Genomic DNA, 15,295 nt, shown 5'->3' with positions numbered 1-15,295 from the left:
GATTTTACTTTGCATGGCTGCTGTCATTTGTAAGCATTGCATTTTAATTAGTTGTTCTAGTCTCGCAATGGATTCATTGCTTTGCTATAGAAAAGGAGCTCGGATGGTGACCTGATCTTTTACATCTTCCATGCCAGCAGTGACGTTTCCATCTGGATGTCAGTCTGTGTGGCTGTATGGCACTTTGCTGCTTGCAGAACAAATCCCTTCCTGGCTGCTTTTCAAAGAGATGAGGAGCTGTTCTGTGTACTGGAGATGGGTTTACCGCAGTTGTCACGAAGCAAAACGTTTTGATTCCAATGAACGCTGTGCTTGTCTTCACTTGGGTCCACGTGGGCTGATGGCTGACATCCCCATCCCTGGAGGTGTTCAATGCCACGTTGGATGGGGCCTTGGGCAATCTGGTCTGGTATTAAATGTGGAGGTTGGTGGCCCTGCATGTGGCAGGGGGTTGTAGCTTTCTGATCCTTGAGATCCCTACCAACCCTGGCCATGCTGTGATTCTGTCATTCTGAGGGACATAGCCACTGCCTGCAGAGGAGAAGGCTGAGAAGGCATCTCATGGCTGTTCAGCTGGGGGGCAGGTCTGAAGTAAGTGGCACGGGCCCTCTACAAAGGAGTGCAGCGACAGGTGCAAACTGGAACCCAACAAGTTCTGTACAAACATGAGGAAAAACCTTCGTGTGAGGGTGGCACAGCTGCCCAGGGAGGTGGGAGTTCTCCTTTGAGATACTCAGACTGATGGACGCCATGCTGTGCCACTGCTGTACGGAACTGCATTGCGGGCTTGGACTGGGGGACGTCCTGAAGTCCCTTCCGGCTCTGTGATTATGAAACATCTGGGAAAAGAGCGCCGTGTCGGCACTCGAGCAGCACACTGCTCTCTCGGTGAGCGCGGTCACCCCGCGGCCGTGCTACGAGGCACAAAACCAGGCGCCGCGCAGCGCCACAACCGCAGCCCGGTTTACCGTCCGTGCGCATGCGCAGAGGCGCCGCGCGGCCTGCTGGGAGTTGTAGTCCCGCCCGGCACCGTGACGCCCCGCGTTCCGTTGTTATGGAGCGGCACGACAGGCCGTAAAGCGCGCGGCGCTTCCGGCTGGCGCGGAGGGGAGGGCCGGGACCTCGTGTGAGGGAGCGCGGAGGCCCGGCAGCCCGCCCCGCGCCCGCCGGTCCACGCCCGGCCCAGGCTCTCGCTCGCCCGGCGCCCACCGCCCCAGGATGTTCAAGAAGTGAGTCGGGCCGGGGTGGGGCCGGCCGTAGGATCGCGGTATCGGCCCGGCGGGTCCGCTCGGCCGGGCCCGGCGCTCCGTCCGCCGCAGCGTTGAGGCTGGGCGGTGCGGGAGAGGCCCGCCGCGCTCCCCCCCGGTCCCTGCGGCCGCGTTGTGTGCGACCTCAGCCTCATCCTGCGCTCCGCCTTCCAACCCTTGGTGTCAGAGGAAAGGGGGGAAAAAAAGAAAAAGAAAAAAGCAATTTGGGGCGTTGCGTTGTCGAAACTTTGTGATAACGCAGAGCGCGGGCGGGAGCAGATTGGATGCGGCCCTGGGCAGCCTGGTCTGGTATGAAATGGGGAGGTTGGTGGCCCTGCATGTGGCAGGGGGTTGGAGATTCGTGATCCTTGAGGCCCCTTCCGATCTGGGCCATTCTGTGATTCTGTGAGAACGCGGCTGGCCGGGGCTGTAAGCGGTGCTGCTGTCAGCGAAAGCCGCCCCGCGAGGCGGTGAGTGGCGCTGTGGGGCCCTGGGGGCCCCGTGGGCACTCTCACGCTGCTGGGGTAACCCTGCCTGCCCCGCTCAGGGCCGGCCTCCCGGCCTTTGTAAGCCCGTGCCTCAAAGCTGGGCAGGCATATACTTACTGAAGAATGCCCTGTGAGTGCTGCGTTGTCGGGCAGCGGATTCTGTGTTTGTGAAATGGTTTTGCTTGGCAGATTTGATGAAAAGGAGAACGTATCAAACTGTATCCAACTGAAGACTTCAGTTATTAAAGGTATTAAGAACCAACTGATAGACCAATTTCCTGTTATTGAACCATGGCTAAACCAAATTATGCCAAAGAAAGACCCTGTCAAAATAGTAAGATGGTAAGTTTCTTTTTCTTTAACCTCTGTTTCCAACGTGCTTGGGTTGCTTCGTGTACATGTTTACTTTCTATGGGAGAATGGCCCAGGGGTTTTAAGAAGCATACGTCCATTCTTGTAGATAGCAGTGCATGTTATAACTGAGCCAGAAATTCTGTGTGTGCTCATCATGCTGTTGAAAGCGTGCTTGTAGGGTGCTGGGGGAAAATGAGAATGCCTGGTGGCAAACATCTGACCTGTATGGTGACTCGCTTGGGATTACCTTGTTGTGGAAGGAAAGCATTCAGCTTTTATGGCTTCAGAAAATCAAACTTGTTTAAATAGCTTCCAAGTTGTTTTTATTACTACTACTGATTTTGGATTTCCATATATTGTTTGGTTTACTTTTTTAATAGAGGATAGGATTTTTTTGCTGGCTTTTGTGACCAGCTGTCTGTTTGTCTGTCTGCAGAACTTTTAAGGAGAGGGAATAGCATGAAGCCATTATTGAAGAAGAAAGCATCTGATAATTTTAGTTTTAAATTTTCCTGATAATTGACTGCCTTAATTATCCTCAGTTGCCAAGATAGACCAGAATACGTGATGCATTTAATTTACAAAAGAGCTAAGCAGTTATTAAAGTTACATTTCTTTTATCTTGCAGTCATGAACATATAGAAATCCTCACTGTGAATGGAGAATTGCTGTTCTTCAGACAAAGAGAAGGGATTTTTTACCCAACGCTAAGGTTACTTCACAAGTGTAAGTTCCCTGAGGAGGGTGGTGGTGGGAGCAGAGGGGGGAGTGTGGGAATCAAGCAGACTTCTGTACAACTGAGTATTTATGTAGTGCACATGCACGTTACAGATCTTAAAGATGCATTCTGCATTTCCAGCTGCACTTGCATTGCTGTCTCAGGTATCTCTGTGGCTTGTTTTCTCCAGAATAAATGTAATTCTCTATGTTAAGTAATCTGACCTTTGATTTTTAGGTATTATGTTGCAGAATTCTTGTGGGGCTTTGTGCAGAGTGATTTTTATTGGAGCCTACATTTCTTGTTGTTAATCCTGTTACTCTATCTGTTGTTTCAAGCCTTTTTTTTTTTTTTTTAAACCCCTCTTGCTGCCTTAAAATACTTGTAGGTTCTTACTGCAAAAGTAGTCTTTAACCAGCAGTTCAACGATGCAATTGATGCTCATCTCCTTCTAGAATTTACACTGCATGGTTTTTACTTCTTAAATTATAATACTTTGCATTACTTTATCTCTGCTCTTACTGTTCTGCTCCATTCTGTTACTGCTTTGGATGGCTTTGGCTGTCCATAAAATGTTGATCTGGATTTGAAAACCATGTTTGAACAACCGTGTGCTGTTGCACAAACTTGGAGAATACCTTTGAGAGCTGACATTCAATGAACTTTGTCTGCCTTTGCATATTTTGTCCTGTTACTTCTGAAGTGTTTATTTCTAGAGTCACTTCAGTGATGGTTTTCTTTGGGGAAGCTTGGTATAGTTTTTATAAGGGCTGTGTGCACATGCAGGAAGGATAGGCCTGTGTTTGGTTCTGAGATTCCCAGCCTTTGGTTCTCAGAACAAAGATTTAATCAGGAAAAACAGTAGCTGTGTTTTTTCAGGACAGTGCTGCCCAGCAGGAGTGCTACTAATTATTTCTAACTTCCTGCCTATGCAGCACATTATGCACCTAATTCCCCCAGCTTGGTAATGAATGATTCATATTGTTATCTTAATGTATTAATTGTAATGCTGTATCTTTCCCCTCTTAGATCCATTTATTCTACCACATCAGCAGGTTGATAAAGGAGCCATTAAATTTGTACTAAGTGGAGCTAATATAATGTGTCCTGGCCTGACATCTCCTGGAGCAAAACTTTACCCTGCTGCTGCTGACACTGTTGTTGTATCCTTCTTTAATTAGGAATTACTTCTTGCTGAGTTAAATTTGTATGTGTATGTTCAGTTGGTCACAAACTTAATTACTTTGGTGTTGAATATTATTTTGTGGAATAACTAGTAACTTGAGAAGATTTGCCAAGCTTTGAATGTTATTTGGAAAGATTCAGGTTGTTCTTAATTCTTTTTTCCTGTTGTGATGTTTCAGAGCCACCCCAAAATTAACTGTTCTTGCTCTGCTCGGTTAGGTGGGAAATAGGAACTCCTGGTGTTAGGCAGAACGAGATGAAGTACAAACTAATTTTTTGCCCTGCCTCCTTAAAACAATTATCTCCTTTAGTTATAGAAGAACACAGTTCATTTCTGAGGGAATGAATGCATTACTGAGAAAGGAACTAGATGATTATTGTGGTCCTTTTCAACCCGGGCTGTTCTGTGGTTCTATGATCAGAGCACCTCTCCTATGAAGAAAGGTTGAGGGAACTGGGTTTATTTAGCTTGGGAGAGAAGGCTCCGGGGAGACCTCATTGTGGCCTTCTAACATTTGAAAGGAGCGTATTTTATGAGGGTGGATGGTGATAGGACAAGGGGAATGGTCTTAAACTGACACGGGGAGGTTTAGGTTAGATGTTAGGAGGAAGTTTTTCACACAGAGGGTGGTGAGGCACTGGAACAGGTTCCCCAAGGAGGTTGTGCATGCCCCAAACCTGGAGGCATTCAAGGCCAGGCTGGATGTGGCTCTGGGCAGCCTGGTCTGGTGGTTGGCGACCTGCACATAGCAGGGGGTTGGAACTAGATGATCATTGTGGTCCCACCATTCTATGATTCTATCAAATTCAGCATCAATGCCAACCTCTACAGCTGTTGTTGCTATTCAGATGTGATTGGAGAAGATGCACACTCAGTATTACACGCTGACAAGCTTTGAGAAGGGTGTCTGATTCCATTATCTTCTAGATTTCTTCAGATAAGCCTCTGTTCTTCTGTGCAGTGTGATGTAAAATGGCCCCATGTGTAGCTGCAGCATTTTTCCAAAACGGGAGAGACTGACCAGTGTTAGGTGTAAAGAGAAATCTGGAGAGTGGTGTTGGGAGATTGTTTTGTAATTGTTATTTGAAGTTCATAAATATGTGCTTCACATTCTGTGCACTGTGATTCAGCTGTTAATTTTGCTTACCTTCAAGAGCCAGTGCCCTACAATTACTGAAGGGCCAAAAGTTCAACTGGGGAGTTTGATGCTTTTTTCTGTAAAGTGATTTCCTCCAATTTCTTGTTACTGCTTTTACTTTTTAGAAATAACTCTAAAAAAAACAAACAAAAACCACGCTGTTTTCCTTAGTGGTAATTTTTAGGCAATAATGGCAGAGGGAAAACAACATGCATTATGCGTGGGAGTCATGAAGATGTCAGCTGATGACATGTAAGTGTTGTAAAAAATGAAGTCTAGCTTTTCCCATATTGTAATTTCTTTTTTAGTTTGTAATTTAAGCTCTACTGTCAAGGTTATTGAATCACTGTTGCAATGTGTTTCTTTTATGTGTAGCATTTATTTAAACTTTCATTTTTTTGATTAACATTAAGCTGGGAGAAGGAGGCAAGGAGTGTCTTTCCTAGTAATTTATTCACCAAATGGAGTCAAAAAAGTTACTTTATGTGAATATAGATTTTTAAGACAAACAACTTCAGTGGTGTCTCTGAATGTCAATATTTCTTATGCTCCGATAGTACTTTCTCAGAGATTTTGCTGAACAAAGAAATACCTCTGAGTATTTTCTGCCTGTGCTGGGCAAGAGATGGCATTTGGATCTGAGCAGGCTGAAATTGTTCAAGTGATTTTATTTATTTATTTTCACGTAAGGGCAGCAGAAACTGAAATCCTGCTGGTACTCGGCTGACGAGCTGGTCTCTTTTTTCTCTATTTTTTTTTTTTTTTTGCCTTGGACCCACATGCAGCATTCCTGTCTAAAATCCTTGTAGCTAAGCTTCTTGTGAGTTACAGAGATCTGATTGGGGGTAAACAATGGGTGAAATGAAAAGGAGGCATAACATTGAAAAGAATGTAGATCATTCTTAGCATTCTGATAATCCAGAATTAGGAGATGATACTTTTTTGTCATCTTAATTTCTGTGACGTCTTGCAGCGTGATGATTTTGCAGCCATCTTACAAAGCAGCCCACGCAAGTCTGGGCTGCTTCGGTTCCAGCCCCACCCAGCTGTAGTGTGGGTGACAAAGCTGGTTCTGATGAAAACAAATCACTCTTTTTGTGGGGATAGTTCTCAGCTGGATTGTCATCTTCTGTACTGTGTCACTGTGCTGCTACAAGCAGTAATGAAAACGCAGGGGGAAGGTGGGGTGTGTTCCAATGAACAGGGGTAGAATGGCCCTACAGCAGCCTGGATCTGTACTTGGTGGATAATTACTTCTCTGAATTATTTGTGGTGCCTTTGATGGACTCGAGGAAAAGGTTGAGAGAAGATGTAACTACCTATGTCCCATCCTACATCTGCAGAGATCTGCTGTGATCATTGAAAGCCTAGGTATTCCTAATCCTGACTTCAAATTCACTTGAATATTGTATTCCTGTGGGAAGTAACATAAACTGGAGAGGAAAAGGAAATGATGTTGCTCTGTGCAGCTATGTGCTGTTTTCTGTGATAGTGTCTAAAACAGAAAACTGAGAAACAGTTACTATTTAGATCATTTTACATTACAATACATGATGCATTAGTGGAATTAACACAGAGGTATTTTCCTTCTTGATTCCCAGGGGATTTAAACTTTTCTGCCCTGGAATGATTAGTTTTGTCTTGTTCGTTGTGATAAAAATTAGATCTTTTTTCCATGGAATTCACCAACTGGAAAGAAAGATGAGCACAAAACCAATGCAGATGTACAAAACCACCATTTTTAAGAGCTCACTTGACTCCCATTATATAGGAAAAATCTGTATATAAAATGCTGCAAGTCCTTGTCACGTTCTTTTAGGATTTGTAGTCCTTTATTAATAGGTAGCTGTCTTGCAACTAGAAGCAAAGCAGCTCACCTGCATTTGATTCTGTGACAGACTTGGAAGCATGAGGTCAAATTCTGTATTCTGTATCCTGTGTTTCCTGTCAGCCCATCCTGCACTTACAGGCACAGTTTGTACTTCCAGTGTGGTGTTTTGCACTGCCCTAACATTAACCAAACACTTCTGTGCTTTTGTTCTTCAACAGTGAGAAGGTCAACAAAGGGATTGGTATTGAAAATATCCACTATTTAAATGATGGTCTTTGGCATATGAAGACATACAAGTGAAACAAAAGGAACTGTGTTACTCCAAGGGAATGCACTTAGATTAAATGTGGACTGCTTTGTAATTCCTCGTTTTTAATGTGACTGAATGTACAAATTATTTTGTTCTGTGGCAATGCTAAATAAAACAAGTGAATGCAAAAGTACTGATAGGCTACTATAGTTTTCTAGATTTCTTTTTATTACAGTTTTTAATTGGTTTGTCTTAAACCCAAGTCTTCAGTCACTGAAGGTATCTGGTGGGAAAGATCCTGCATGGACTGTGAGTAAAATTTCAAAGGAAAAGGAGGAAAAAGCCAAGGAATGTTTACATTTTTGTGCTCCTCTAAAGCAGTAATGTAAACTGTATGTGAACTATAATTAGTATAGTTTCTAAAACCTCCAAAACGCTTCAGAATTTTTTGCTTCTGATTTAACATCTCACTGGCCTATCTGTTTATTGAATGTGGAAATATGTGTTTTTTTTTTTTTTTTTAAACTTTATTTATTAACAGCATTAACTTTAGTATTTTACTTCAGGAACACTTCTTTTGAAGAAGCATTTATCTATAGGATTAAAGAACATAAAGTCATATGTGGACTATAAATTCTTCTATCTTAGATCATAACTTAAGAATATATATATAAGCTCAAATTTTCAACTTACCTGATATCGCTCTCCTTACAGTGGCATTTACAGCAGTGGTAGTCATACTCCAAATGCAGTACGTGCCAGTTGGTGCCTGATGCACTGCTCCCCGTTTGCACCTTACTTTAGGAGCAGAAATAAAATCACTAACAAAGGCACGATAGCAAAACGTAGCTCTAGAGCCAAGTGGAGCTTCAGAAAGGATCAAAGGGACTTCTGGAACTGCTACACAGGTACACCTGCACAGGTGGTTATAGAGCACTGTTTGTCTGAGTAATCCACCGCTTTGTTCAGTGACTGCATACCCAAAGCTGTGTCTATGGAAAAACAGACTGTGCCATGGAATTATTTAATAAACTAAGAAAACATTAAGGTCTACTGTTCATAACTCTGTCTCTGGAAGTATTTATTAATATTTTAAGTCTCTTTTCTAACACTTGTATTTTACTAATGGTAGGGTGTTGCCCTCTGCCTTGCCCTCAGGCCCAGCGCCCAGCATTCTGTGCCCCGCGCCGCGCCTGGTCCATCCTCCCTTTGTCCACACCAATACAATGTGAGGCAGAACGGCGTTCATTGGTAGCGCTCATTTGCTTACACATACACCGCGTGTCCCCGCCCATATGCATGCGCAGCCGCCTTTTGCCAACGTCACATAGCAGGAAGGGGGCATAGGGAGGGGCCCTGTCACGTTGCAACCGACACTTCGCATATCGCCTAATACAACATCTCCCCCTCCCCATGCCCAAAAAGCCTTGCCCCCTTACAGCGTGACGGCAAGCTAACTAAAAATATCATTCTATAATGCCTCACGAATCCTATGATATTCCATACGCTGCCTAAAGGCATCGAGTATCTTTTCAAGGCAGCTGCTAACGCATCGTATAAAGCATGGGATAATCATAAGCAGAATCAAAACTGCAATCAGCGCCAAGAAAAATCCTTCGGCCACAGGGATTAGCCATGAGCCCCAATTGCCAAAAAGGTTGCGCAGCCAGTCCGACAATGGATCGTTCTGTATCATTATCCTCCCGGTGTGTGCCTTCAGCCATTGTAATCTCTTATGTATAGACTCTGAATGGTCACTCAAATTGAAACAGCACATTCCTTTAAAGTCTTGACATCCGTGACCCTGGGCCAAAAGCAAAAAATTTATGGCAGCCCTATTTTGGACAACCGCCTGCCTCATTCCGTCGACATCTGTTGTGAGTTCTGCCAAAAGGTCTGATGTTTCATTGGCTTGCTTCACTGCCCAGCACGCCAACCGCTCGATCTCCTTGAGCGCATGCGTCGTCCCAAAAAACGGAAGTACGGACGCAAAGATGCGCGCCATAAGCCCCCAGAATCTCACTTCATCCCCGCACTCGGGGCCTAACGTCTGCAGTGACCGCCTTCTTCGCACGGTTTTGGAGCCATTATTACTTATACTGGCCAGTGTTGTACGATTAATGGTCAGTACCGAAAGTCTCCCTATATAGCATGGGCCCCCTAAAGCATTCTGGGGGATGCCCTGCCAAGCACGGTCCCCACAAATAAGGAATAGGCCCGGGGGTAACGCCTTGGCGGTGTCATTATTCCAGAGTACCGGAGGATCAAGTGGCATCGAGCCGAAACAACAGCCGTCCCTCGAGCGTACGCAGGGGGGTGAGGTCCTATTTTTGCCATTTGGAAGCGTGAAGTTATGAGAAGTTCCATTAGCAAACCAGATCGCTGACCCGTAGCTGCAATTGTTGGTAGTTACCCTTGTCATTATACTTCATTGGGGCAGAAAACCCACAGTAGCTCCCCCATTGCTTGTAAGCGGGGTTGTATGGGTTGACCAGCACAAATCGTTTGGTCACGTTGCGCTTAATATCCCAATAAGGGTTGTTTGGGCCCAAAATGTACCGCAGGGCATCTCTTCGTACACCCGGTATATGCCAATGCCCAAATGATATGCAGGCGGCTGGGAACATCTAATTGTTAGCCGAGGTCCATGTCTCATTCCCCACCTCTTGGGACCCCAGTATGTCTAATTCAGGGGGATCCCAAGTAAGGGATACATTGAGGGTCTTAAGCAGACACTGGGTTATTTCCGCCCGGTCTTTAACCTCTTGTCTGATTACGCTCATAAATGTCTTGTTGACCCTTTTAAAACACGCATTATTTCCCCCGTATTCCTCCCATTGAGGATGTCTGATATCGGGATACCCTATTAGGCAGGTGCGAAAAGGAGAGCTCGTCGTTTGCAGACTGAGGCAGAAATCCTTCTGCCCCGTTCTGTTGGCCCACTCTACCCATACATCAAGTGGCTGTGGGATATGGTGAGCCCCTTCTATCCCACCGATTATGTCCAATAAAATAATACAGAGACACAACCCCAAGATTCCAATATTACTTCTCGTTGGCAGCAACAACTGTTTGTCGGACTCTTCACCCCTTGTTAGACCCCCAGAGCGAGAGGACTCCAGCCCCGAATTGCCAAGCATCATTCCCCTGAAGCAACTGGGGACGCAAGGTGCAGCAGCCAAGCCAGATCTTTCAGACGAAGGGCGCCTGGGCTTCCCGAGGAGCAGATCCTGTAAATAAAATCACTCATGGCCTAATCAGTCTCTGCTAGTGTCTGGTCAAACTTTCCTAGAGGGAATCCAAAGGATCTTTCCTGATTCCTGGTGTTTGATTGCAGCAAACCCACGACCCCACACCAGTAAGGACCACTCTCTTTCCCAGGAACCATTATCTGACTTAATTTTTACTGGGGGTCCTTCGCTCAATATTTTTGGTTGCCAATGTTTTTGGATTGGAGTCCGGTTATTCTCTCCTCGCTCAAAATGATTCAATGCGAATATCGCCCGAGCCAGGATTTCTGTTTGCCGGCTTATTGGAATCCTGCCCATGTGTCCCTCCCCCTCCCCAAGGACACTAATCTTGTCCTAGAGGAAGCGGTTAGCTCTTTCAATAATAGCTTGGCCCTGTGAGTTGCCAGGAATCCCCGTAATGTGCAAGATTCCCCATTGCAATAGCCACTCCTGGGTTGACCGTGATACAAAGCAAGACCCATTGTCAGTCTTGATTTGGTGCGGCATTCCAAGCGCCGCTATAGCTGTTGCCCAATGGTGCTGCGCTGCAGAGGAGTTAGTGTGTGCGTGTTGGGTGGCGACAGTGACAAAGGAGGACGTGTCGGTAGTAACTGCAAGCCACTGTCTCGGTGCCATGCGAGGTTCTAAGGTAAAATCCGTTTGCCAAATTTCCAATGGGGCAAGACCGCGGGGGTTGACCCCTGCTCCAATGGTGGGTGCTGAGTTACAGTGCGAGCAAGCTTGAACAACTTCACGCGCTAGCAGTAGTGGGATCGAGCAGGCGTGAGCCAGTGCCTGCGCTCCTATATGCAGGGTGGAGTGGAGATCGCACGCCGTCTGCAAGGTTAAGACCTGCGTCCCTGCTAATCTGTCCGCGATCGCATTTCCCATAGTAAAAAACCCTGGTACTTCGGAGTGGCTGCGAACGTGAAGTACAGCCACAGGTGTGGACCTGGCCGCAAGAGCGTCCTCCAAGAGGGAGGCCGCAGTCGTGCTCGGCAGTCCCTCTTTTCCCATTCGGATCAGGAGTCTGATGACAAAGGCAGAGTCTGTCACAACATTGCAAGGTGTATGGGGCCACAGAGCTAGGGCCATCGTGACCGCCTTGGCCTCTAACATTTGGACGCTGACCAACCTATCAACTAATACCCGGGACTGCCACCTGCTATCGGGGCTCCTCCAGACAACTGCCCCTTGACCTGTGGCAGAGGAGGCGTCCGTGAACACAGTCGGTCCCTCCAATGGGGTATCCAGCACTCTAAGTTTCAAGGAGACCCAAAGTGGCTTAGCTAGGTCGAAGATAGGTAGTGAATCAGAATAGACAATCTTGCCATTGAAATCTTAAAGAGCAATCAGGATCTCCTCGGGGAGAGGCTGGGTAGCCTTGAAGGCACTTGGCAGATATATGAGATCAAGTTCCCTTCCCAGGGCTCTAACGGCCGCAAGCCTGATCTTCCGAAGCATAAGGGCTAACTGCTCGAGCCATGGAGTAAAGGCCCTAACAGGCTGTATTGAGAAAACCCACCAAAGGGGTCGCGGCTTAGAGCTCAAGGCATGCCCCAAAATCACCGCAGTTCCCTCCTCGCATCTTGTGACTGCCCCCTCCAATGGCAGGTCTGGTTTCCATCGGGCGAGGACATTAGAGGTGCAGGTCTGCAGGATTTCCTTCCAGGCTGCATCCATCTCTGGGGTCCACAACCTCTCTTCCTTAGGATTGGACCCCTTGAGCCCTTCATAGAAGGGCTTCATCAATCGCGGAGGAATGCCTGTGGCACTCGAACCCATTGTATTGCCCCGACCAGTTTCTGCAGATCCCATAGGGTGTTGACACAGGGTCTTATGTTCAACCCCTCAGGGGCCACCCCTGAGGGGCCAAACTGATACCCCAGAAACTCAATCCTTGGCCCCTTTTGGATCTTTTATGGGGAGATGACGAAACCCGCGGTCGTCAGGGCAGCCGTAACTAGCTCTTCCAATTTCAGCAGTTCGACCTCGTGTGGGGCGGCAAGCAACAGATCGTCCATATAATGGATGAGCTTGCAATTGGGTAACGATTGCCTAACGGGTTCTATTACTTCTCCCACCACAATTTGACATATGGTGGGGGAGCACGTCATGCCCTGTGGGAGTACCTTCCAATGGTATCTCTCCACTGGCCCGATTGTTTAGAGTTGGCACGGTAAATGCAAAGGCCTCTCGGTCCCGCACCGCAAGGGGGATAGAAAAGAAGCAATCCTTGAGGTCGATGACCATCAAGGGCCATCCCTCCGGTATAGCCAAGAGCAAAGGACCACCCTGTTGGACAGGGCCGAAGGGGATAAGCTGGGCATTAACTGTGCGGAGGTCATGTAGGAGTCGAAATGATCCCGATGATTTTTGGATTACGAAGACAGGAGTATTCCAACGGCTAAGTGATAGCTCCAAGTGGCCTAATTGAAACTCTCGTTGTACCAATCGTTTAAGCGCTGCTAGTTTGCCAGAAGGGAGAGACCACTGATCTACCCAAACAGGATGAGCGCCCCGTTTCCAGCGCAAGGGGACCGCATGTCACACCCCCAATTGGTAGACAGTGGCCCTAGTCATAAATTTGTAATGCGCGCCCCGAGCCCGTCGAGGAAATCCCTCCCCAAGAGGGTCCCTGGCACCGGGCCCACCAACGGCCTCATGGGCACCGGCCTCTCTGGCGTACCATCCCTGTTTACGACCGTAATTTCCACCGGAAACGCTCTGCAGTCGCTCAAGAGCTCCGCCGCCCCTAACTCCTCCCTTATCTTTTCCCAATCCGTAAATGGGGCTCTCCCTCTGTCCGTTAGACACTCCCATTCACCCTGATGAGTCGGGGGGGGGGGGCGTGGTCACTTGGGGGGGGGTATTCGGAGAGGCGGGGTTATCTCGGGTTGCGCGGGAGCAGGGGGTGGTGTCAGCGGCAGCGGCTTGGCCGCCGACCAATCCATCCCCCCCCGCGTTGTGCCCTCCCTCTCACGAAGGTTGCGCAAGGATACAAGCAAGGATATGGGGGTGGTGCCGATGGCGGCGACGGCGGCTGTTTCTCCTTCTTTTCCGCGGCTGATCCGTCGGGCGCCATCTTGTCATGTGGTGGGGCCCTAGGGGACCCAGCGGACTCGGCGCCTCCCGCTCCCCCCGGCCCCTCACGCGAATCGCCCCCTGAACCAAGGCCTAAAAGCTCCTTCGCGAGGTTCTCGGCAGTTTTCTCCTCCCTCGCGGCTTTCAAGGCTCCCAAAATCAGACCCCAAGTCTTTAATTCTGCCGCCCTTTGGGTTGACATAGCTCTCTGGGAGAGCGCCGTGGTTAGCGAATCCCACCTCCCAGGGTCACATACTTCGTGGGGGGAATTTAAGAGCCCCTCCTCGAGGAGTATAAGGACGGCAGCCACGTCCTTCCTAGAAGGAGTGGACTTGCCGCAATAGGTCTTACAAGCTTGAAGCAATACCTTAATGACGGGATCATCCCTCCGCCCTTCCACGCACACGCGACTGCGGCCGTGGGATAATTTGCAGCGCTGCGTAGCCCCAGAGGGTCAGCCCCTCCGGCTCCTCCACCACCTAACCGCGGCGGGCTCCTGCGTCCGTCACGCAGTCAGCGGGCGTAGCTATAAGGCTCGAGGTGAGCCGAATCACGTCGGGGTCACCATTTGTTGCCCTCTGCCTTGCCCTCAGGCCCAGCGCCCAGCATTCTGTGCCCCGTGCCCTGCGCCCCGCCTGGTCCATCTTCCCTTTGTCTACACCAACATGATACGAGGCAGAACGGCGTTCATTGGTAGCGCTCATTTGCTTATACATGCACCGCGTGTCCCCGCCCATATACATGCGCAGCCGCCTTTTGCCAACGTCACATAGCAGGAAAGGGGCATAGGGAGAGGCCCTGTCACGTTACAACCGACACTTCGCATATCGCCTAATACAACATTAGGGCTTGATTTTTTTTGTGTGCAGTGCCCTGCATGTTTCATTTCTGTGCCCTTTACAGCAGATAGTGGCAGAGGATAGAGTTCTCAATCTAATTCTGAAGTCGAATTACAGCACAAGAGATTGAAGTATTAACATGTGCTACTCTTAAATTACTTCTGTAAAATTGTTTACAAGACTGCTTTTGAAAATGATAAGGTATATTGAAAGTATACATGTAATACCACCATAATTTTTGTATCCTACACCACTATATTGCAGCCAGAAGTTGAGTCACCTCAAACCTTCCTTTCAGAGTAATAGTGGACATAATTACACATCTTAAAGGCTGTGCCATAACCTCACTAATTTGTTAGTGCTGTGGGGAATCAATTTGTGCCTCAGTGGTTCCTTTGTGTATAAAATGAGCTACTCAGTCCTGTGGCTTGCTTTTTCTTTCACCCTGTCCCTACGTCTCCTCTGAAACAGCCGTGGTAGCTGCCTTGGTGCCATTCTTAATAAAAAATGTTGCTCAGAACGAAATACTGTTGCTACTAATCAGCTCTGGATTAGCTCGTTCGCAACCTTTCCTCCCCCGCTGCAGCTAAAGCTAAGATGAAGCATTACAGATAGCACAGCTTTCTTCTGCAGTCTAACCTCATGTGTTCTAAGCTCTTCTATAGGTAATGTAGTACCAGTGGAGCCCGAGGTGGTCCCACTTTAAGTCTTGGTAATGTCTGGGTCAGGTAAGTGGATTCTAAATAGAGTAAACACACCAAAGTGCTGTCTATTGCCACTTAATTGTAACTGGTTTACAGAGATTTCAAGTGCATATAAGAGCACTCACAGTTTGAGAGTTCTGTCCATTTTTTTGTGCACTTAATGTGTTTGGCACTGTGAACAAAGAAAGGCTGAGTGTGGAGGCACGTTGATCTTTCTGCACCTTAC

General features: G+C 47.6%; 2 protein-coding genes across 3 annotated transcripts; one reads left to right on the top strand and one right to left on the bottom strand.

Annotated features, from left to right (window-relative positions):
• The first annotated feature begins 1,061 nt into the window (after nucleotides 1–1,061).
• Nucleotides 1,062–7,405, top strand: MCTS1 (MCTS1 re-initiation and release factor). Of its 2 annotated transcripts, XM_085230524.1 has the most exons (7): nucleotides 1,062–1,229; nucleotides 1,925–2,077; nucleotides 2,718–2,815; nucleotides 3,837–3,970; nucleotides 5,316–5,383; nucleotides 6,424–6,502; nucleotides 7,181–7,405. In XM_085230524.1, exons 1-6 carry the CDS (start codon nucleotides 1,219–1,221, stop codon nucleotides 6,485–6,487), a joined length of 528 nt encoding a protein of 175 aa, XP_085086650.1. In that variant the 5' UTR covers nucleotides 1,062–1,218; the 3' UTR covers nucleotides 6,488–6,502; nucleotides 7,181–7,405. The 2 variants fall into 2 exon arrangements, with proteins under 2 accessions (XP_085086650.1, XP_085086649.1); XM_085230523.1 differs by lacking the exon at nucleotides 6,424–6,502 and having other exon boundaries at nucleotides 1,064–1,229.
• An 863-nt stretch (nucleotides 7,406–8,268) lies between these two features.
• LOC109369105 (syncytin-2-like) lies at nucleotides 8,269–13,347 on the bottom strand. The gene has a single exon (XM_085230522.1). It carries the CDS (start codon nucleotides 9,632–9,634, stop codon nucleotides 8,684–8,686), a length of 951 nt encoding a protein of 316 aa, XP_085086648.1. The 5' UTR covers nucleotides 9,635–13,347; the 3' UTR covers nucleotides 8,269–8,683.
• Between the last annotated feature and the right edge of the window lie 1,948 nt (nucleotides 13,348–15,295).

Source organism: Meleagris gallopavo, chromosome 9, assembly GCF_905368555.1.
Source record: "Meleagris gallopavo chromosome 9, MGAL_WU_HG_1.1, whole genome shotgun sequence".
Classification (NCBI taxonomy): domain Eukaryota; kingdom Metazoa; phylum Chordata; class Aves; order Galliformes; family Phasianidae; genus Meleagris; species Meleagris gallopavo.
Note: the sequence above shows the minus strand (reverse complement) of the source record. Positions and strands in the feature narration are given on the sequence as shown.